The sequence below is a fragment of the Betta splendens genome, chromosome 6 (genome assembly GCF_900634795.4).
Source record: "Betta splendens chromosome 6, fBetSpl5.4, whole genome shotgun sequence".
Classification (NCBI taxonomy): Eukaryota; Metazoa; Chordata; class Actinopteri; order Anabantiformes; family Osphronemidae; genus Betta; species Betta splendens.
Genome location: NC_040886.2, coordinates 7,973,633 through 7,995,915, shown reverse-complemented (window position 1 = coordinate 7,995,915; position 22,283 = coordinate 7,973,633). Strand labels below are relative to the sequence as shown.

The 22,283-nt window shown below is 44.6% G+C and overlaps 3 protein-coding genes across 7 annotated transcripts; 2 read left to right on the top strand and 1 right to left on the bottom strand.

The window, feature by feature from the left end:
- The first annotated feature begins 2,029 nt into the window (after positions 1-2,029).
- On the top strand, positions 2,030-8,239 carry slc25a18 (solute carrier family 25 member 18). Of its 4 annotated transcripts, none has more exons than XM_029152913.3 (11): positions 2,030-2,189; positions 2,871-2,914; positions 3,123-3,483; positions 3,673-3,795; positions 4,652-4,707; positions 4,952-5,042; positions 5,143-5,258; positions 5,358-5,538; positions 5,967-6,139; positions 6,784-6,859; positions 6,966-8,239. In XM_029152913.3, the coding sequence occupies exons 3-11, from the start codon at positions 3,464-3,466 to the stop codon at positions 7,105-7,107; spliced, it is 978 nt and encodes a 325-aa protein (XP_029008746.1). In that variant the 5' UTR covers positions 2,030-2,189; positions 2,871-2,914; positions 3,123-3,463; the 3' UTR covers positions 7,108-8,239. The 4 variants fall into 4 exon arrangements, with proteins under 4 accessions (XP_029008746.1, XP_029008743.1, XP_029008742.1 ...); XM_029152910.3 differs by adding an exon at positions 2,282-2,346 and having other exon boundaries at positions 3,123-3,795; XM_029152909.3 differs by having other exon boundaries at positions 3,123-3,795.
- A 228-nt stretch (positions 8,240-8,467) lies between these two features.
- atp6v1e1a (ATPase H+ transporting V1 subunit E1a) lies at positions 8,468-11,038 on the bottom strand. Its single transcript, XM_029152914.3, has 9 exons — positions 10,864-11,038; positions 10,470-10,535; positions 10,279-10,388; positions 9,928-9,994; positions 9,586-9,675; positions 9,229-9,297; positions 9,050-9,144; positions 8,872-8,959; positions 8,468-8,693 (listed from the first exon to the last, which is right to left on the bottom strand). Exons 1-9 carry the CDS (start codon positions 10,894-10,896, stop codon positions 8,631-8,633), a joined length of 681 nt encoding a protein of 226 aa, XP_029008747.1. The 5' UTR covers positions 10,897-11,038; the 3' UTR covers positions 8,468-8,630.
- A 24-nt stretch (positions 11,039-11,062) lies between these two features.
- bcl2l13 (BCL2 like 13) lies at positions 11,063-21,023 on the top strand. 2 transcript variants are annotated; one of them, XM_029152897.3, is made up of 7 exons: positions 11,063-11,182; positions 12,160-12,352; positions 14,032-14,121; positions 14,550-14,706; positions 15,098-15,170; positions 15,282-15,410; positions 19,170-21,023. In XM_029152897.3, exons 1-7 carry the CDS (start codon positions 11,171-11,173, stop codon positions 20,187-20,189), a joined length of 1,674 nt encoding a protein of 557 aa, XP_029008730.1. In that variant the 5' UTR covers positions 11,063-11,170; the 3' UTR covers positions 20,190-21,023. The 2 variants fall into 2 exon arrangements, with proteins under 2 accessions (XP_029008730.1, XP_029008733.1); XM_029152900.3 differs by lacking the exon at positions 11,063-11,182 and adding an exon at positions 11,265-11,448.
- Positions 21,024-22,283: the final 1,260 nt, after the last annotated feature.

Here is a 22,283-nt window from a genome sequence, read left to right as displayed (position 1 = left end):
ACGTTACGTTACAGTTGTAATTTATATGTTCTGGTATTCGTTCGGGAGCAACATATTATAACAATATATAAATAAACAATTTTAAATATTGACGAATAATTTTAGAAGGTGTATCTTCATGTTATACCAGTAATAATGTTGTATTTGTAAAAAAAAAATCTCACCAATACTTTATTGCAATTGTAAGGTTTACCCAGAAGGAATTATAGAAAAAGACTGTAGTCCCACCTTATATTAGTACTCATACAGACAACACACATACTCATAAGGAAATGCCCAAGACGCAAATTTAAACTTGGAAGCTTGAAGTGCGGTTCTGTGATCAACACATAAAACTGACTAAATAAAACAATCTTTCCATCAATTATCTGAACCACTTGTTTTACCAAGGGTTACAGCTTTACTGGAACCTGTCCCAGCTGTAATTTGGCAGAGCACACCATGGACAAATCACTAATTCATCCCACAATGTAAAACCCAACAAGTTACCAGAACTCAAAACCTACGAGGAAACCCATTACCTCAATATATTTAAGTTAATGAACAATAATTTTTAGGGAAGCAATAACTTAAAATAACAAATTTAATTAAACTCAAACATTTTCATTTGTAGGTTTTGTTTTTATTTAAGTAATCTGAGCTGAAAATATTATTTCATTGACTCATTTTTTTTCCTCACTTAACCTTTACTTTAGACAGGCTGCTACACCCTGGACAGACCATGACAACCAGATACAACAACCATTCTCTCACCAATGTAGCCCCATCACTCTACATCGATCACTTTACACTTATGACCTCCTGCCTCCAAGAATCAAAGCCTGGACCTTCTCACTATGAGGTGACAGTGCTACCCACTGCGCCACCTTGCCGCAGACTGCCGTGGCTACCTGTCTTCGGATGGTGGGAGGAAAGTGGAGAACCTTGGGGAAAACAGACAACAGAGAACATGCAAACCACATGGGCGAGGAAACAATAACATGCAAATAAAAACTATCTGCAGTGTAAATGTGGTGCCAAGAGGAAAGCTCATGGTTACAACAGTGAAAGGGAAATCATCAGTGCTGCTGAAGCTGTTATTGTAACAGCACAGGAATTTTATTACCGCCAACCATATAGATGATTGCATTGAAGGATACCTTGTGTGCAACTTGGCAAATGGCTCTGAGAACCTGTAGTAGAGATCCTTCCGCGTAGACCTTTAATCAGGTGTAAGTCACACTTGACCGCTTTAAATAAAAACCACAGTTGCTTTGTATTTGAGGTTGCATCAAGGTGAAGGGGAAATTAATCTGTCTGCTTTGTACTAGTGTGTAGAAAACTGCTTAATTTACATGCATTTATAACACATTTTGACATTTGCATTTGTATTTGTCTATGATCTTCATAATGAACTGACTATAAATTAGAGGCATTATATTTATTATGTGTTGGTGCAATTCTGTGCTTTCTAGTGGCTTTGTAACAAACACATATACTTTTTAATTTAAATGAATGCAAAATAATGAGAACTTTTCTGTGTTCATAACACAATTAAATCTAATTTTGAATTTCAACACTGATAGTTAATTGTGTTTCCATTAACTGGAATCAATGTGTCGATCAATGGACAAGAGGAAATAGCTTAGAGGAAAGGAAAGTGGAAAGTTCACATGCTCTCACATTTATTATATCTTTCTTAAAATTCTTTCAAATAGTTTGAAATAAGAAAATGCCCTAAACATCAATTCTTACAATGATCCATCACTGCTACCTTGGTAGCAAAATCTGTGGCACTGAATGTGTCCTGTGGCATTACGTAATACTACAACTGTTGAATGGAACGCTCACTACTGACGAGCCGCCTTTTCACTTCTCCTCTTGTTGCATACACATCCTTAGAAAAACAAAACACACTCCGTTAGCGACAGTTGTGAGCAACTGTCTGTGTTGCGTTTTGGCTGCAGCTTCACAGGCACGAGTGTTTGTTGGGTTGTGTTAGTGCAGAGCTGTGTTGCCGGGTTGTGTCACATAGAGTCACCACAAGAGGGAGGGACTTATAGGCAGCAGGACAATGCTGTGTTTGTGCAACGGCCCCTGAGTGGCGGCTCCCTCAGATCGCTCTCGCTTGACTACCATTGCTGCATGCATTGTTGGAGTGTAAGGGGAAGTGGACAGTTTGATCCTGCCTGGCAGATGTACCAGCAGAGGTAAGGGCACATTCATCACCATTATGTATTTGTGACGGAAGAAAATGAAGCTTTTGGAAAGCTGTCATGTGGGGCTTGTGCTGTGTGAACAGAGGAAGTTCGGTGCAGATTTTTGGAGCAAGCGGAGCGGTGGAGGCTGGAGGTTGGCTGGCTAGGGGTGAGGCACCCTTGTCTGTGTTTTGGCAGGGCCACTGCTGTGTGTGAATGTAGCTGAGCTGAAAGAAGGTTTTACAGAAAGAGGCTCAGTGAAAGGCATGTGTAGTATGTGACCAGGTCTGTGCAATGGAAAAAGTAGAAACATTTGTAAATGAATAATTGAAATGGTAGAAAAAGTCTGATAGGGGCACAGATCGACTGAAAACATGCATGAACTATAAAAGACAGGAGGACAGAGTAAAGGTTTACAGTGGTAAAAATAGATGTGGAATGGATTAGGAGAGAGATTAATTAGGGAGCTGAGGGAAAGGGAGACATCAAGAATATAAACAGCTGAAAGAGATGTGAAAATGAGAGTAAAAAGCAAGAAAGCAAGACTTATGAAGCCTAGATAAGGTTTCACCAGCAGCAGCCTTATCTGCGATACACACTCAAACCAGACTCCAAGCTATTGTAATTCTAAGAAGAAAAGAAAAGAAAACATGCCAGAAAAATTTCCAACTTCCATTCAAATCTTCTTTTCAGTGCTTTGTACATGCTGGGTTCCAAAAGCAGTGAAACGCCTACCGGTAAGCCTCTCGTTTTTCTGCAGCGCGCTCCTGGCGAGCTCAAATACTCTTATCCCTTTCAGCAGGCAGATTAGAGTGACTCAAGATGTTCTGTCTCAGTGCGGCAGTTCTACAATATGCATTCATGAATGATTAGGTCCGATATTCAGCATGAGCTATGTCAATCCCCAGTATTTAAAGTATTATCTGCATGTTTTTGTTGTTCCAGGCAGTGGGGGAGAATCCGAGCTCTGGTCTGAGGTGCGACAAATCAAAAAGACTGGCTGGAGGACACACATCAAACACTGGTGGTTTTGGCCACAACAGGAAAGAGGGCGTCCACCCTTGTTGTACCAGGGAGAGGAACAGGAAACCAGTCCGCGCCGGTCCACATCAAAGCAGAAGTGAACCGCGTTCGTGGAGGGGCCAGGTGAGGGTTGGAGCGCGGTGACGGCTTCGGGCTGTGTGCCGAAGCGTGGGAGGGGAGAGGAAAAGGCAGGGGGCGCGTAAGTAGGTGAGGAGGAGGAGGAGGAAGAGGCGTAGTGGACCTGGAGCCCAAACACAAACAGGATGGCAGAGAAGAGAGTCAGGTAAGAGTCTTCATCTTGTAGGTGTTTGGATGAGGATGAGGCTGCAGATGTGCTAACGCAGGGCTCCCCACGGCGCCGGCTTCATTTGTGTCACCGTTTGTGTGTTTCTTTCACGGCTTGCGCCAGTGACAACATGTAAATGGGTCTGTGCGTGTGTGTGTGTGCGTGTCTCTGTCGATCACTTTGCAGCCTCCCCGCTAAGCTGATTAACGGGGGCGTGGCAGGCCTGGTCGGCGTGACATGTGTGTTTCCTATTGACTTGGCCAAGACCCGCCTACAAAACCAGCAGGGGGTCCAAGTCTACAAAGGAATGTGAGTAAAGCTGCTCTGGCTCAAGTCAACCCACCGTTACTGCCCGTTTTCTGTATTGAGACATCACTTCAAACTTTCATCATAATGTCACTAAATGATACATTTTAAAAGAGATGCTTTCTTTTCTTCTCAAAGTGCAATCACATCTGCATCTTTTACCCGATGAGCGCTCAAATATGTGCTGTCAATCTAATCAAAGCTACTCGCACAAGAACATTGTTGACAGAACCGCAGCTCAAATTCTTTGCTGCTGAATCTCAGAGGGTGGAGCCGCACATACAACCACTCTTCCCATATTTGGCCCAGTGTTGTTGGTGCTGAGACTTCTGAACTCGCTCATGGGATCTCATCAAAAGGACGCATGTACAGCTGAAACAAGCTGTTCAAATGAATACATTCACTTACACTGAAAGTGAATCGAGAGCTGAGGGAAAAGCACACTTCCACTGTCCTCAAAAGCCACACTGACGGCCTGCGCTGCGCACATCTGGTGGGCATCAATAGTGTTGGCTGACTGGGTGTGGCCATCCCCGGAGCCAGCAGACTGTGGTTTTCCACTGTGAGTCAGAGTGGAAAAAATAGCCTGGAGGGCTTATTCCTCCTCAAATCTCCATCATGGGGTTCGGATTTGTTTGCCTTTTGCCAGTAAACAAAAGAATTTCTCATAAGGTTTAAGACCCATCAGTGTGTTTCCAGGTTGTTGTTGTTGTTCAGACAGGATAGAAGTCACACATCTGGATAAAGGCCAGGTCTATGATCAGACTTTCAAAGGAAGCGGAATAAGAGCGATCTGTGTTAACTACTCATTGTGTGTTAGCACTCATACATGCTTCTTGTCCTGCTTTTGTCTCCCCAGGCTGGATTGTCTGACTAAGACAGTGCGCTCAGAGGGTTATTTCGGATGCTACAGAGGTATTATTCCCATTTCTAATCCCTGCCACAAACAACACTACAACTCAGCTTCACTATAAGCTTAATCCAACCACCTACGGTCTTGTTTACCCTGCGAGCCCTTGATCTTTTAATCGTAATAACCCCATTTCTTCTATCATTAGACCACAGCGGTGACCTATGAGCTGCTGTGTAGGTTCGGTCTATTTGTGTACATCAGCGGAAGCCCGCGTGTCACTGTTGTGTGGCCGTGTGTGTCCTGTAGGTGCAGCGGTGAACCTCACGCTGGTTACTCCAGAGAAAGCCATAAAGCTGGCTGCCAATGACGTCTTCAGGCAAAAGCTCTCAAAAGACGGGTAACTTAATTTTAGAACGTTACTGATACATCATTTATAGGACTGTATCGAACTACACTTAAACTTTGCGACACATGGTTGTTACTGACCCTGTTTCTAGGCATTTGCCCTTGTGGGGAGAGGTGCTGGCAGGATGCGGAGCTGGAACCTGTCAGGTAGTCGTCACCACTCCAATGGAGATGCTCAAGATCCAACTACAGGATGCCGGGCGGCTCGGTGAGTTTGCGAACACACAAAATGGATGTCAACAAACAAAGCGGAATTGAAACATACACACATTGTTGTCCGCTCACCTGTCTGTTATCTGTCCATTAGCTGCGCAACGGCCCGCTCCAACCCCAGCCCAGGCGGCAGCTCCTGGTCCCGCCCCGTCGCTGGTGGGCCCGGCCCGGCCGGCCCCTACGACGCGTCCCTCGGCCACCGCCATCACTGCAGAGCTGTTGAAGACCCGTGGCCTTGCTGGCCTCTACAGAGGGGCAGGAGCGACCCTCATGAGGTCATACACATAGAAATCGAACCCTCCGCTGACACGTGCCAGTTGTCTCTATTGCTTTGATTTGATATTAATTTTTAATATAACACCCCATATTCAAACTGTTTACCACTCAACCGATAACATTACATTGCTTTCATGCTGAAAACCACGTGATCTGGCACAACTGCATTTGTTTTGCCGACCTGCCATTCAACTCGGTCGTCAATGCTCCGATGGGCTGATCTCAAATTGCATAACTCACACTGTGTTTGTCGTATTTCACAACACAACACAGCCAATTAAGACAGATCGATAAATTCCTCCAGCTATGTCTGGCTGCAGTGCAGTAGCCAGACACAGCACAGCGGCATCGCTATTCTCCAATTCATAGATATCCAGATATCCAGGTTTTTCCTCGTAATCTGAATAAATTCTAATATTTTTTTCAGGGATGTCCCCTTCTCAATGATCTACTTCCCTCTGTTTGCCAACCTCAATACTCTGGGCCGTGAAAGAGCGGGCGGCCAGGTTGACGTGCAGGCCCGGTCACCATTTTGGCAGTCGTTTGTGGCAGGCTGCACTGCGGGATCAGTTGCAGCGGTGGCTGTAACACCACTGGATGGTGAGTGTGCATTCAACAAAAAAAACAAAAACTAAATTTCTAATTAGTTTGATTGATAGTTTGCTGAAATAAAATAAAAAACAGATAGTGACCTTGTGCTGGGTCCTTGCCAGGTTGGCACATGTGTCTTGAAGGATTACAGCAGCTCAGGTTTGGTCTCATCAGACCTAAAATCACATTCACACACTCACATTTTTGAAGACAGAAACTAACCCCTGCCAGTCTGGCCTTGTACCCCTGTGTAACAATGGGTGATGAGGAGCAAAGTTTGTTTGTGCTTTGGGCCAGAATTTTCCTTCTGTGCTTTTCAGTGGCGCAACCACTGCTGTTTGGAAATTGCAGTGTAGCCTCCGACCTTAAGATGAGCATCCATCTACTATCTTTATTCTGTGTTTCACACTGATTACTTCACTACTGAGATGGAAGATGGAGGAAATTATTTCTAACCCAAAATTAAAAAGCAACACATCTCAAGTGCCATTATTTACTGGAGTACCTGAAGGTCAAAGCTGTCTGACTGGTCAAATACTGTAGCAGATGATGGGACAGTTGGAGTAGTGAACTACTGTATTTAATGAATGTTAACTGGTCGTTTTTAGGTGTATGTAACTAAAGAGCATCTTGTGTTTTACACGTCTGTACAGTCATAAAGACTCGTTTGCAAACCTTGCAGAAGGGTGAAGGCGAGGACACGTACAGAGGAATTATTGACTGCACACGGTCAGTGGAAATGAATGAATAAATAGGAGCCAGAAGTAAAATGTCGCCCCAGTAACAACTGCTTCATTCAACTTTGTTCCTCTCATTGTTGTCTCTACTTCTGCAGGCGCATCATGAGGCGGGAGGGCCCATCAGCATTCCTGAAGGGTGCCACATGCCGGGCTTTGGTCATCGCTCCTCTGTTTGGCATTGCGCAGGGTATCTACTTTCTCGGTGTAGGGGAGACGGTGCTGGGTTTACTGGGATAGCAGCGCTTGGCTTGGCCGGTGGCGGTTGCGTGGCCTCACATGATCGGCTGCTTGGAGAGAACGGCACAGCTGGGTGAACAGTGGCGACAGAGGAAGGAATGGATGGAAAGAGGACGATGGTCTCAGATATGTTGAAGCTCTATTTACTAATATGTGGACCGCAACTAATTGTGTTTCTCTAGGTTGTACATGCTGCCAGCAGGGTTCCGTAGGTTCAACAGGGTCCCCATGTTTGTGTGTGACTAATCTGAGGGGACGTGTAAGAGGACGTGTGGGTTCCCAGTGTGCTTGGTGCATTAGCAGCTGTTCCTTTCACCTGGGACACACCTATTGATTAACAAAAGCGTTGCATGTTGCCTGTGGCAGCCAATCGAACCATTAATACGCTCATGACAAGGAGCCGTGCATCATCCAACGTAAGTGACAAACTCCTTTTTAATCATGCATTGCATCATGTTTGATGTCGGTCAGATGTGGGTCTCTGGCTTGACTTTAAATGCCAATCATTTAGACACCATGCATCTCCTATCGCTGTTACGCACTCCTCCCACTCCATCCGTGGAATGTGACCTGTAATCCTGAACTCCCTCACTGGATTGAGAGGTGCTGCCTGCCAGTGTCTCTAAGAACGTTTGATAATCTGATGGTAATGCTTTAATCCCAGTATTAGTGTACAATATACGCTAACCCATCTAGCCTTGACTTCCTCTTCTCTACAGCTTGGATGGGTTTACGTGAAAACCCAGAGAGGCCCAGTGCTTCCTACTGCTTAGTTCCACATACAAAGCGCACAATAACTAAAATAATGCAACTAAAGCCTTATCACTGCATTTAGTTCTTAAGCCATCAAGTGTAAATCTTAGTTGCTGATGTTGAAACATTGCACCAGAATTCAACCTAGCCAGGACAGATATGTGTTAGAACCCATGGAGGGAGTATGGCACCTTGTCTTGCCAACTGTTTGCCATTACTGGAGTCCACTGGGTGGCACTAAAGCTTTTTTTTACATTTTTAATGAGACATTTAGATGTGGTTAGTGTATTTATGCTACTACATTCTCCTCATTGTAGACAGAGCATAGCCATAGTAAGCGGTTTGTTTACAAGATGTAAATAAAAATGTCTCAAACATGCTGATTTCTCTGTCTTTGCAATACACATACACACACGGATATTAAGTGCTTCAGAACATCTATGATGAACATCCATTCACCCTGTGGTCTTCAAAATAAGTCAACTATAGATGTGCATTCAAAGCATATTTTCTTTGGAGAATTAAAGATGCAGGTTGAAAAAAGCAACAGTCTGTAAACAACAACAAAATTAAATTTGTGGAATGGTACAAAAAAAGCACCTACATGTGAATTTTTACTTGTTATATTAATAATTAATTCTGTAGGCAGTTGACGCATCCATGTTATTCCGTATAAAACTCAGGGGTTTGTTGTCCAGACTCACTAAGGAGATGTCTGAGGTCACATTAAATAATCCATCCATGCCTGAATTCCTTCCTTGAATCCACAGTTAATCCATGAACTTGCGATTGGGGTTGGGCCCAAACAGTTTCTCTCTGATTTCTGGCATCATCTGTCAGTGATAAAGTCAGGTTACACATAATAACACAAAATAAACTAAATGGGAAAAGGAATTAAAATGTTTCTCTTCCAACTCTCTTGTCCTATTTAATCTCAGTGGAAGGATCTGCTGCCATCTACAGACAAATACAAGAAAGTGATTTTTGGATATGTTGATAAAATGTTTGTACCTGGTGTGCAATAAGTTCTAGTCTGCTCTCCAATGTGTTGGAAACCTTGATCTTCCCATTGTCATTATAAAGCTCCACTCCTCCGCAGCTACAAAAATGAGAGAACCAAAACCAATCTGTCCTTTTTAGATCCCAATAAAAATAGGAAAGGATGTTGAAGTAAATTAAATTATCATACATGTTTGATGGAAGATGACGTTCTGGGTCGATTTTGACATCTATGTTCCTCTTCACTGCCTCTTTGTAGACAGGAATAATCTTATGAAGTGCAGCCTGTCATTCAATAAAACACGCTGCATTATTAAATGGATCAAATCCATGACCTAACATTTAATACGACTGACAATGAAGCCTCACCTGAATCACTTCTACATCTTGCTGTCTGCAGCGAATAATAACTTTAGGTTCCAGGAGCTGGTAGAAACCCTGTACAGCGTAAAAGAACAAACTTACAAAGCAGTGAACCATTTAAAACAATTGATAGGGTTCAGCCATACTTTAATTCGATATATATGACTAGAAAACCTCACTATGGTAAAAACAACAAGTGCAATACTGAAAATGGTAAAAAATTATGATGATCTTGCATCTTAACATGTCAATCCACTAGATGGAACTGATGGAAACTGAACAGCTAAGGGATCCAAGAAAAGACTATCATGTGAGGAAAATGTTTTAGTGAGGAAAGCATTTTAGGTCTATAGATTAACTTACCTGAAGCAATAGGCCTTCTAACAGCTTGGAGTACGTTGCAGGGTTCTTGGCAATCTCTGCAAGTCTTTGACGGGCCACATTCAATAGATCCTGACAACAGAGCGGAGGTACAAAATATTAGTTTACAGACAATGAAATCTTGTTGCTCAAAAAATATCAATGTATTTTGTTATGTGAATAAACTTAGATGAAACGTAGTCATTTGTTAAGGAATAATCAAGACATGTTTACCATGTGTTATCACAGCTGTAAATGTATTTGTAATGTATTTCATCAATAACTGAAATTATTTATCAATTTCTATATCAAACGTATATGATACGTCATGAGATGCCATCTAACCACGATCATGTCGTCGCGGGCCTTCAGAACCTTCAGCCGGGCTTGATTCCTCAGGTTGGACATCTGACTGCCGGGAGAGAGAAAATCTGTAAGTACATAGGCAGCAAACACTCACACGGGAAACAGGACTTGCTTTACAGGTTTTTTGTGTGTGACACTGAACTAACTGACATCTCAACCAGATTAAAAATAAAAAGCTGGTGAGCATTGTGATGAACACAAAATTAAAAATGGCAGGCAGTGTGGTAAAAACTCATTTTCACACACTCTTGTGTAAAGCTGCCAAAACCACATCCTCTCTTGGGTTCATGGGTCTGCATACACATCCTAACTAGATTATAATGAGCTCACATTTTTTTGTGTTGTTCAATCTGCTTCTCCTTCTTCTCAAAGTATTCCATCATCTTCACCCTCTGGGTCTGCACCAAGCGACCCTTCTCAATGTTGAATTCCTCATCTGCCTGTGAGCACATTTGCACCAGTGTCATCGATGCTCAGCGCAGAGACGCTGGGAACAACACAGCCTGGTTGACTTGAATTACCTTGGCCTCAATTTCCTCCACTTTTTCCTTGGCCTCTTGCTCAATGAAGGCCATCATGTGCTTGATCTGACAAAACGGACAAAAACAAAACAAGTGACACAAGGTTCACGATAAACGCGAGGTTTTGTGGGAGTAAGACGCCCCGTTTCCGTAGGAATGTGGCTTGTATTCACATGCCAGGGAACGTTACGTTGTTCAGTTCTTTACTTCACAATAACTTCAGATGGCACTTTTACCATTACTAATGTGGCGTTATCACAGCATCGACACCTACATGCAAAATAATTGTTAACCAGCTCATAAATTAAAAGCTTTAATCGGACTGTCGCCAGCCTGTTATGATTTCTTATGTTTACCTAAAGTTTGGGTCCATGTGACAAGCAGTTAGTTTTACCTGTTTCTGTACGTCCGCGTCGGTGAGCGCCATGTTTGTGTCTTTAGTAGTTCTACTGATTAAAAGTAGCCAAGAAAGTCCTTTCACTTCCAACCACAAGTCCACGGACGCAAAAACCGTTTAACTGCTGTTCCTCTTACTGTTGATTTCACTCCCAGCGAGCGACATAAAGCAAACATCCGGTTTTAAACCTTCAAAATAAAACACAAACTTAAGCAGGCCAAGTGGAGAAAAGCGGAACCAATACACAAAGGCAGGCTGTAAGGACGCAGTGGGCGGACACGCTGAGGCGTGGGCCCATATCTAGATGTTTAAACAGGTACGTTTTAAAATCAGTGTCAGTGCTGCCTTTAAGTGTAGGGTTTAACAATTTAAGAAAAGAAACAGGGTGTGTTATTTTGAACGGCGCGACAGGAAACGTGGTGGTCCGCCCTCTCTAGCTTGTAGCACGTTGGAACTAGTGCTGCTGCTGCTGCTGCCTGTCACTGGTGGTCTGCCCTGTCCAGCTATCTTTATTGTGTTCGTGTCGCATGTTTCCGTTCCAGGTGTAACTTCTCCGCATCTGGCTGCTTTTGCACCAGGACGGTAAGAGATCGTCCGATGTTGGATTCAACCGGGGGTCATGTGTTTGCTAATGTGTACCGTTAAGCTAGTCGCAGCTACTGTACAGCCGCATGTGTGGGGAATGTGACAGCAACACCTCGTTTGACCAAAACCAGGCTGTCCAGTGTCACCAGCCACGAGTTTAATGCTACGATCATTGTGAAATGAACAAACAACCTTTGTTAACACTTTTGAAAACTGTAAAATCTTTATAATATAACACCAGGTATTAATATATGGTTATATTCTACACACTGTATAATAAATATATGCTTTCTTGTAACACGGTGCAGTGTTTTTAAACTCTAGATGCTTAGTTTGACAGTTGAAGCTGAAACTTTTTAATCCGGCAAACCTGCCTTTTTAACTTTTTGCCCACGTGGTGTCCTCTTGTGTCCGGAGGACGATGTCAGCGGATCCGCTCTCAGTTATTGTGTGCCGGTTTGAGTGTCGTGCAACGTTTCACCGTGATCAACTTGCTCAGTCATCGTATGAGGAGAAACCTCTTTTGCATCTTACCTGTTACCTGTGTCTTACAGTTAAACACACATGTCATGGTGACTTTCAGCCCGTCCGCTAAGAACAGCGTTGTAATTGGTGTAACAGATGCCTCAGCCAGAAATGACCATACTGCAGACAGCTCTCATTGTTGCAGGGACAACCTTCTATTCTTCTCTCTCTGATTCTTCTCAGGTGACACGTCCAGCTTTGACCGCAAGAATAAATGTGCCTGAGAGTCTGACAATGGCTTCCTCGGGCTCCACCTTTTCTGCCTCGATTGCTGCCAGTGTGCCCGAGGGTTTCCATTATGAAACCAAGTACATTGTGCTCCGCTACCTGGGAATGCTGCCTTCCAGCAGGTCTCAGACGCTAAGTACATGTCAAGGTGAGAGAGAAAAAGTTTTTGAAAAAGTTATTTACTCTCTTCTTTGCTGCCGGGATTTCTTCCATCACAAAAGCGAGAGAAGAAGCTCAAGTACACTCTGTTCTAGTTGGAGTCCTGCATTATACAGTGGGACATGTCAAAAGCTCACAGTTGTGTACTCATAAATAGACTTACGTGCACGTTCGCACTCAACACATGGCCGTTACATAATATTTGGGGTGTGTAGGCAGGTTGCCACCTGTTTAACAGCTGGGCCTCTTTTAACACTGACCTGGAGGCACATGCCAATTTTAACATGACATTAATGACGCTGCAGTGCTTGGAAAGACTCTGCTATATTTTGATGGTCCAACTACAGGTGGTGTCCACCCCAGAGTATCTATGGACCGGCACGTCTGTCGAGCCTTGTATAGCAGCCCTGTGTCATGACCTCAGGCATTTATCATATATGTTGTGCAGCTATGTGCTACAGGGACATACAAATATCATAGCAGCGTCAGTTTAAAGGCTGCATATAGTTACACATACCTCACTTTTGTAAATATATCTGAGAATATATTTTTTAAATAAATGTTTTAAATCGTGCAGGCAGGCCGTTCCATCTGCCACAGGAAATGAATGATCTGAAAAAATGGAGCAAGAAATAAAGGAAAAAAAGGGGGGGAGCAAGAGGGGAAGTTGTCCATATTTCCTGCCCCATTCATTGTTGTGTGCATGCTTGGAATGGGTGGAGAAGGCAGATGAGGGAACTGATCCCCGCTTTCCGCCTGATCCGGTCCGGCGTCTGACAACCTGCCATGTGCAATCACCACGGGATTACTCAAACGCCGACGAACCCAGAAAATAGTTGGCGAGTTGTCTGTCTGGCAGAATGCTGAAAGAGCACTAAGCCCGGGGAAAACCAACACCGGCCCTCGCGGCGCTTACGTACGAGCCACATAGGCCGAGTGACGAACGGGCTGCTGTATTTGATCACGCGTTTTACTGTGGATTTGCATGTCACTGCTGCTGGTTCCCAGTTTAGTGGCGTTGTATTGGTGGAGTCAACATTTTAGCGCTGTCTTTATCTGAAGCCTCCATTCAGAACGCGTGTCCTGTGAACGTGAAGGTTGCTGCTCTTGCCAAAGCGGTTCTGCCCCTTGCGTGGCACATTCTACCCGCCCTAACAGTGCAGACTGGATCTCGTAAATAATTTACAAGCCTGGTGGCTTGTATGCATGTGACGACAGGGCATCAGTCTTAACTCATTTTGGGTTTTTTTTGTTTGAGGAAGAGGAGCTGACTGCAGACCGTTTCACCTGTGTAGAACGTTTTGCATTTGTATAGGTGGTTGTAGAGGCTCGTTTTAACCAAGATTCTGATCAAAATTATTCTGAAGTCAACACATTTAGTTAGTTTGTAATAAACTGCATGTTTAACACAAGACTAGTCTTGCAATGATAACCATTTCTTTTAGTTTAACCAGGTACTGGCCCCACTAGAAAAAATGTTTTACTTGAGGTAAAAACATAACACAAATTATATGAAATGAGCATAAAGAATCGCATCACAGTTGTCTGATTTGAGGTCAGCGGATATTTGTTTTTAGGGCTGCTTGGCGGATAGATAATGTATTGCGTATTGGAGTAGATGTGTCCATTATGTGTGTGTGTGTGTGTGTGTGTGTGTGTCTTTTCCAGGAGGTGACCAGAACGAGAGGGAGAGAACTAATAGGATCAAAAGGCAGATAGAGGAAGAACTGAGACAGCTGGAAGATGAAATCTCAGCCTGTAAGTGGGTAAACACAATCCAAGGACTACATCAGAAACACGTCTGACATCGACGGGATGCAGAATCACAGCGGGAAACCATTCTCACACATCTTTAATTCATCAATATACACTGTTTATGTCTTGCTCCTTCAGTCGCATCCTTAATTTCCAGACAAGGTTTTCCCAAAGTGAGACGAGTAGTCAGTGAACACTGCATATATAATTACCCAAACCTGCGTAATAGGCTTACGGCCTAATATAACCTAAAATATGTGTTCGTGAGAACTATATGAGTCATCACCAGTGTGTCTGACGGTGCATTACGTTTCATGACGCACTCTACAGGTTCTGTCTTTTTAAAAGTGGGATGTTGATGCCTTTCTCTGTGTCATCATCCTTGCTTCTGTCTAACGTGGCATCCCGTCCCGTGCTCTGTGTGTTTGCAGCTGCATCCGCCACAGGTGTCAGCTACCACGCATCGCTGGTATTCAGCCCAGCCAACCCCGACTCCTCTATAGAAGACTGCCTTGCTGCCGTGGGAGACCGGCTGGCCGGGGAGCTGGACGCACACCTGACAACGGCAGCGCACGCGCTCCTCGCAGGGTCCGTTACAGAGCTGTGACTGTCCATCCATCCATGTCCATCCATCCATGCAGACAAAGACACGTCTGCACTAAATGACTTCAAATCTTTGGAATTTCAATAGTCACTGGGAAAGGACATAGTTACACAATGGCTTCAATTCATACTCGCTGTTTGCACTGTTTGGAAATCGGTGTTGGTCTTAGATTAAAACTGGCAGTCTCAGAAGGGAACCAAGCTTCTGTGACCTTCCACATTTCACAATGTTTCAATCACTCACTCAAGATAGAAGTCAATCAAGAGACATTGACTTAAATGCTTTCTGTGTTTTCGTCATATTGGGACGTTTCGTAAGACCTCATGTTGCAAGTCAGTTTTGGGTATAATGGTATGATTTTTTTGTGTGTTTCAGGCCTCTAGACTACCAGACATTCAGAGACGCAGCCCTGGCTCTGTCAGCACACACACAGGGAGGCTGGAACAAGGTGAAATAGTGTGAAATTTGCATTTGCGTTGTCCACACATGTTTTAAATACATTTTTAATCTACAAGTATTCGTCACTTGAGTCCTGTTGATCCCAGTCTCTTTCTCCCAGGTGTTAGTGCCTTTTCTGCTGCTCCAGGCTTTACAGCGTGAGGGGCAACCCATCACAACACTGCTGCAAATGGGGGTACGCATACTAGAGGAGGAGGAATCCACGTACATCATGGAGCAGGGGGGATGGGTGAGTGTTAAAGTTACACACTCACTACTTGGTGCTTCTTAACTGCGATATGCAAAATAGTGCAGATGTAGATGAAGAAACAGGAAGTCGGGTGTGGCAGACCATGCTCCAAATAGATGAGAGAGATCTGTAAACAGCCAGATGAGGGCATCAGTGACCTACTGATGAAGAGGATTAATTTATGAAACATGGTGTGAATCCTAAATACGTTATCCTTACAGATACAAATACAAAAGCCGAACAATAGTGTCCACATTATAGAAATCCTGGTTGAGTTTAATTTTCAACTAAATCTGAATTTCCTGTCTCTTCAACTTGGTTTAATCTGTTCCTCAGACGACAGAGAGTAAGTCGTATTTCTGATGCCTTCTCCTTCAATGGAAGATTTACTGTTTGCATGTTCTCTAGCTGTGCATGTTGTGACACATTTGTCCTTAGGCAAGAACACCCTGATGAAAAGCAGCTCAAGTGTTGTGTTAATAGACGGCGTTCTTAGGTTGGGTCTTCATTTGTGTTTTTTTGGATTTAATTATTTCAGCAGTGGTTATTTTGAGGTTTAAGTTTTCCTATTTCATGAGAAGTGGAACACTGTGTCACAGATGGCTCACTGTGAACTAGTTTGTGCTGACGAATGGTCACGTGACCCAAGACGTTGGACGCCGCTCCGGTCGCCATTACCTCAGTCATAAAGTTCTGCTGGGTTTTCGTGTAGCGCACTGTAACACGTAGGTTCTGTGTAAACAATGCTGCATTCTCGCTCTGTGTTATGTCATTGGATGAATGGATGATGGACTGGGGCAGGATTAGGGGCGGAGAGATGGAAGAGAAAGGAGGGAAAGGGAGAGAGAAATAGAAAGAGAGGGAGGACACATGAGCCTGGGCTTAGGAAAGGATGGAATACGAAGGAGGGGACGGGTGAGAGACGGGGGAGAAAAGGGGGCGGGGATGGTGAACCTCACAGAGCAAAGTGAAATCTCCATCGCTTTGACAGCTGCCTGCATGCACACTTCTCTCCAACTGGCTTCCAACCTCCGCTCCATCGACGCAAGTCTGGCGTTTGGACCAGTGGCCTGTCCACACTGCGCATCGAGGTAGGACGCTTTATTTGGGAGGCAAATAGGAAGAAAGCTTGTGGTTCTTGGGCTGTGGGTTCTCGGCCAAACAGGTTTTCCCTGACGGGTCTACCAGCTGTTGTCGCTATTTAGTGGTTGCAAGTAAATACAGTGTGTAAGTTGACTTTTGTTGTCAGTGATGTATGATCGACGAATAATGCAGAACATCAACATAGAGAGCAACGCTGAGTTTTAGTTACAGTTATCTGTATTTATTCATCATAGTGACTTATTATTCATACTTCCAGGACGTTGAACATGATGAACCATCTTAATTTAGGCGGCTCTCATAAGGTCTTTGTTCGTTAGCACTGACTACAATAAGGATCATTATGGCCCCGATGCGGCGCACACTTCATTTGGCAGGAACAAAACCTCCAGTCCTCATGCGGTGCAGAACCAGGGGTGGGTGGGTGGGTGTAGGTGGAGCCTGGGGAGGGATGAGGGGGCAGAGGAGCCCGTGTGCTGACAGGCTGGCCTGTTGGGTTGCGTGCCTGCTGTTGTTGGCAGCACGGGGGGGGGGTTCGAAAATCCTCTGCATGACAACGATGAGTGTGCACATCAGCCATTTCATAGCACAGCTCCAGCCAGCGTGATGTAACAGGACAACTCAAGGCATGCACGACCTTACTGCAGTGCACGTGATAGCCGCCTCACAGTCAAAGCAGCTTATTATCAAAAGCAATAAAACGCCTTGAACAAACCCTTATGTTACTGCAGGATCTGCTGCTGAAGCTGCGCCCGTGACATTTTAAGGACAAGGTGCTGTTGCCCTGTTCAGTGTAACACTGCTCTCCCGTGTTATGTAAGCACCCTCCCTCCAGCTCCAGGGCCTAACGCTGTGCATCACTGTGCCACGGCACTAATAAGAGACTGGACCAGAGTGGGTCGGTTGAGGAAGCCCCAAAAATAACTCCCATAATCCTCTGAAAACATCATCACCACGGGCCTGACCGGCTGAAAACTTGCTACAGCAGCAGCAGCAGCACAGTGGCTGACTGCCAAGGTTTAAACAGGGCACCCGTCCATTTCACCCTCTGTCCATGAGCCTCAGCCCCGTCACAGCATTGGTAATGGCAGCTGCAGTCGCTGCAGTGGCTATTCCAGTTTAAAATGGGCTTTGCACTGAGAGTTGTATCTGTGATGGGACGGATGTTGGAAAAGAGGATAATAATGTATTTATAGCTTTTCTGAATGGATCAGTGAAAGAAACTTAATTGCTCCGTAGTGTTCTCGCATACAGTAGCAAAGTTCTACTGATCAGACCCCGTCTGTCTGAAAGCACCTTACTGGACGTGAGATCAACACATGGAGAGGTTGATGAACGGTGTGATTAGATGCTGACAAGTGCAGTGAGGGTCCCTCTCAGTCCTGGGTGTCAGTCGGCTGCTCTGTGACCTCTTGAAAGTGCTTGACCATTAAAGGAGTGATGATATAATCCTCATAAGTGTCACGGAGTGCAGATGAGCCAGTGAACATCACATTGATCAAAATAATCCTTAAATTGACTGACGCTGGTCCCACTCACTTTTGGACACTTTTAAATATTTTCTTGATATTTTCAAGCTTGAAGCTTGAGTGCAAGGCTTTTTCCACCAACCTAATGTTGTTTTGCAGGAGGACGCAGCAGGTTGCCAGTTTGTGGCAGCAGCCTGTTGATGTAGCAGCTACTTGTAACCGTCCCAAGAATGTAGCAGCAGAAACGCTCTGGCAGACGGCGTCTCCTCAGCTCTCCTCTCGCGAAGCGTTTCATACCTGAGCAGAGGAAGAACGGGCAGACATTACCACCTCGGCTTTTTGTTTTGTCGCCTGCTCGTCTCGGGGCGAGGGAGGAGTCTGTCAACAGATGTGACAGCTGAGCTTTCCCCCTCTGCGCATCCTGCTTTTAGATCATTGCCGTGTGTAGGAATCGGTCCCTTCCTAAATACTAGCAGCAACCTTCTCCTCTGATAGCGAGGCCGCGTCCTGATGGTGAGGCTTTGGGTCTCACTCTCCCACATGCAAATCAGCTTATGGAGGAAGCAAATGTTGGATGACGATGGACTGCTGTTGCATTTAATCTCTTTGCTGCCAAAGGTCCTTGTAAGGAAAACGACCTTCGCAGCGTGAGCGTGTCATTGAACACCCTCCACCCTCGCTGAATGGAATGGGGAGAATGTGAGACAAAATGCAAATTAGCAGGTCAGTGTCACTGTTGACGTGTCCTAACGGTTTCTGGGGAGCTGCCCGCTCCTGTCAGAACCTTCCCGTCTGCTGTTGACACAAACATGGACCCCTCCCTTCTGAATAAACACCTCTGTCTGTTTGGATCTCATCAGCCTAAGTCGCACCTACCTGACAAGCAGAGCGAGGTGAGACGCAGGCTGGATCATGAAGCAGGAGCCAAACTTGACGTCTACTCTATTAATTATCTGGATGTTTATTAGACTTTCATTAGCGATCACTAGGGTTTATCGCACAGATATAGTTTAACAAGCTAAAGTGTTAGTCATACTCACATGATCAGATGATATCCTTATGTAATATATAAGCTTTAGGTGCCTCTTTGTTCCAGCATTGGGCTCCAGCTTCCACTAGGTGGCACAAAAGACTAAACCAGCAATGATCTCTAATATATTTGTCCTTTGTATCTGTCTGTCCACCACAGAGGGAAGTGTTCACGCTGGTGTCTGAGGAGGAGCGAGGTGAGGCCATCGCTGAAGACAGCAACGACATTTACATCCTGTCAGGAGAGCCACATCCAGAGCCTCTGAGCCCTCCGTCGTCGCTGCTGTGTACTGGGGACACAAGCAGCGAGCACAGTTCCTGGCAGACGGAAAGCTTGCCTGTGTCTCTGGCCGGCCACGAGTCCTGGGCACAGGTCGGTGCCATGGACCCCGAAGACGTCAAGAGCCTGGACAGCAACGACGGCGTGGCCCTGGCCGAGGAGCGCAGCGAGAACAACTCCTCGAACTCGGACATCGTCCACGTGGAGCGTGAGGAGGCGGAGCTGCTGGACGAAGGCGGCGAGGTCGCGGCGATAGATGAGAGCATGATGAGCGTGCTGGGCACAGAGAGCGAGCTGGCCGAGCTCAGGAAAGAATTCAGGGACCAGACTCCGCCTATTCCAGCGTCTGCCGAGGTGGACTCGGCGGAGCCGACCTCCTTGATCTCATTAGAGGAGCCGGTTGTAATAGAGACGCCCGGCAGCTTGTCAGCGGAGCCCTCCCTCGTGTCCTTGGAACCAGAGCTGCCTCCTTTGGCCCCGGAAGCTGCTGCCTCACCTCCCGCTGAGCCAGAATCTGCAGCACCTTCAGCGGCTCCTGCAGTGGAACTAGAGCCTGAGCCAGAACTACTTGCTGCCACTTTCCCAGTGCCTCCTGAGGTGTCACCTCCATCTCTGGCCAACGACACCCCGACGCCACCAGCAGAGCCTGAGTCCACCTCAGAACCTGAGCCCGAACCAGAACGAGACACAGGGCCTGTCCAGACAGAACCAGAGACTGCTGCTGAGCCACCTCAGGACCCGCTGGATGCACCCGTGGTCTCGACGGCCGCAGGGGCTCCGGTAGAAGCTCCACTTGAGAAGCCTCCAGTGCCGCGGGAGCCGCCATCACCTCTGCTGTATGGAGCAGCTGTTCTGGTGGCTCTGGCTGCTTTCATGGTACTAAGATACATGAGGAAATAGTGAAGTATCTTACTCAGGGGAGCAGAATGCTAACTATAAAATGTTATGGTAGAAATAAATGTATTAGGATGCACACAGTGACTCTCCTTAGAATTATATTGGAAATATCAAATAGGGTTTTATTTTTTTAATCTGTGAAAATGCCCCTGGGCAAACCAAAACCTTACCTCATCCAGAATCGCTTGCGCTGGGAGACCTGACTGCTTCACTCCACTAGGTACTAACAGAAATAAGAAAGAGTTCACTCCACATCCTTCACTTCCAGGTTTTCCTGTTTCCTCCTTTCTTTTAAGTTTGTGTGCAACATATTTTATCTATTAATTTGGAAAGAATGTGGACATTGATTTTTCTCCTGCTAGTTTTTGTTTGATATTGAAATGCAATCAGATATAAGTTTTTATGTGTCGGTCTGAAAAGCACAGCTGATACAGGTTTATTATACATCTTTCACAGTTTAATGCTGAGAAGGATTGACATTCATTTTTAATGCAAAGCAGGTGCACTGCACACTAGTCCTGGGTTATTATATTGCACCAATAAAATGCTAATCTGAATATACTGAGTACAGTTCGACACAAATTCACATTTATAAATTCTCGTTGCAGTGAGTTTGCAACTTGTACCAAATATTATGAATTGGCCACGAGGGCCCTTGTTTTACAGCATTTTGTCTACATTCATTTACGAGGAAAACGTAAACCACAGATAAAGCCAATGTGTGTAGTTCTACCCCAGAGAAGGAGAGTAATGTGACTGCACAGTTTGTCTTCAATGAAAATGTATTGTTACTCGACTTTCCCTGCCAAAAGACTAATAAAAATATTTTTCCTGGGGTTTATTTGTTGTCAGTTTGAATTGGGCGCCTTTAGCTCACATTGTTTTCACTTTGCATGTTTTTTAACATGAACCGGTCTTAGAATGGGTCTAAAGTTTATATTACTATACATTTATATTTCAAAGGTGCAAAAGAGACAAGGTTCATGAATACCATGTGTTGGATATTTATAAAACGACACCAGGGTGTATTTCAGTTACTTGTGAGAAAATATTCAAAAAAGCTTTAACGGTGTGGAATGCCCCTGGGCTACCTCCCACTTCATTTGTAGAAGTGGTTCTGAGACCGTGTCTTTAAGCTAGTCAGACACATCATTTCAGAACATTTTACAAAGATTACAAAGGATATTTGTTGCCGACTGTAACTATGTTACTCATTGAGAATTTGAGTGTATTTAACATCAAAAGGGGGTATCATCACAGTGTTGTACACCTGCTGTGAAAATGCTGTAGTAAGGATCAGGACAAATGTTAAAAAGGCCCCCAATATTTATATAATAAAAAGGTTAATCAGTTTTGTAGAAGCTATTTGTTTTCTTTATCTATTGCTTATTAGATTAATTGTTTACCACTAATTGTTTCAGTTACTTATCTCTCAAGCAACGCCTGAGGCACCTCATCGACTATATAGGTGGGCGGGTAAAGGAGTCGGGGGGAGACTGGGTTTGCAAACAGTTTTTAACCAGCAAACGGACAACAGCCACAAGAGACACGGAAACACACAACCAGAAGCCAACACGGATTGTTTGTTTGTTGGACCAATAAATCTCCTGCATACAGCAGTTTTTTTGGTTGTTTATTTCCACATAATGACTCAGCCTGCGGTTCCTCAGTGGCTATTTGAAATTGTTTGTTAGATAAATTGCCACTAGAAATTTCTAAACCTGTGTTTTGCCGTGTTATGGTTCAGTTTAGTGCTGGCATGGCTCAATGAAATGGGAGATTGGGTAATTCAGCAGACATTTATTTCAAGAATTACCACAAAAAGCATCCCGAAAAACAGCCTGCTGATATATGTACTGTACATACCAAAGGAAAAAAAAATGCATCAGGCATTTCAAATACAAAACAAACATAAGTAAAACTAAACTGTGCAAATAAAGAAAAACATTTAATATTCAGTTTTCCCCACTTTGATTTAAACTGAATTCAAGTGTTCAATACTTCAAAGTCAAAAAAGCTTTCGTCACAGCTGACTTCACATAAGTAGGTTTCAGAATCAGCCGTAAACCCCCCCCCCCACATTTTTGTGTTACTTCC

Excerpts from the sequence above, each read along its gene's own strand:
- bcl2l13 (XM_029152897.3), top strand. Across the intron at positions 12,353-14,031 it reads GACGCTAAGTACATGTCAAG|GAGGTGACCAGAACGAGAGG; the intron begins GTGAGAGAGAAA and ends TGTCTTTTCCAG. Across the intron at positions 14,707-15,097 it reads GCGCACGCGCTCCTCGCAGG|GCCTCTAGACTACCAGACAT; the intron begins GTCCGTTACAGA and ends TGTGTGTTTCAG.
- slc25a18 (XM_029152909.3), top strand. The coding sequence starts at position 3,623 with ATGGGTCTGTGCGTGTGTGTGTGTGCGTGTCTCTGTCGATCACTTTGC. Across the intron at positions 3,796-4,651 it reads GTCCAAGTCTACAAAGGAAT|GCTGGATTGTCTGACTAAGA; the intron begins GTGAGTAAAGCT and ends TTGTCTCCCCAG. Across the intron at positions 6,140-6,783 it reads GGCTGTAACACCACTGGATG|TCATAAAGACTCGTTTGCAA; the intron begins GTGAGTGTGCAT and ends ACGTCTGTACAG.
- atp6v1e1a (XM_029152914.3), bottom strand. The coding sequence starts at position 10,896 with ATGGCGCTCACCGACGCGGACGTACAGAAACAG. Across the intron at positions 10,389-10,469 it reads TGGAGGAAATTGAGGCCAAG|GCAGATGAGGAATTCAACAT; the intron begins GTAATTCAAGTC and ends ATGTGCTCACAG. Across the intron at positions 9,298-9,585 it reads TAGAAGGCCTATTGCTTCAG|GGTTTCTACCAGCTCCTGGA; the intron begins GTAAGTTAATCT and ends TACGCTGTACAG.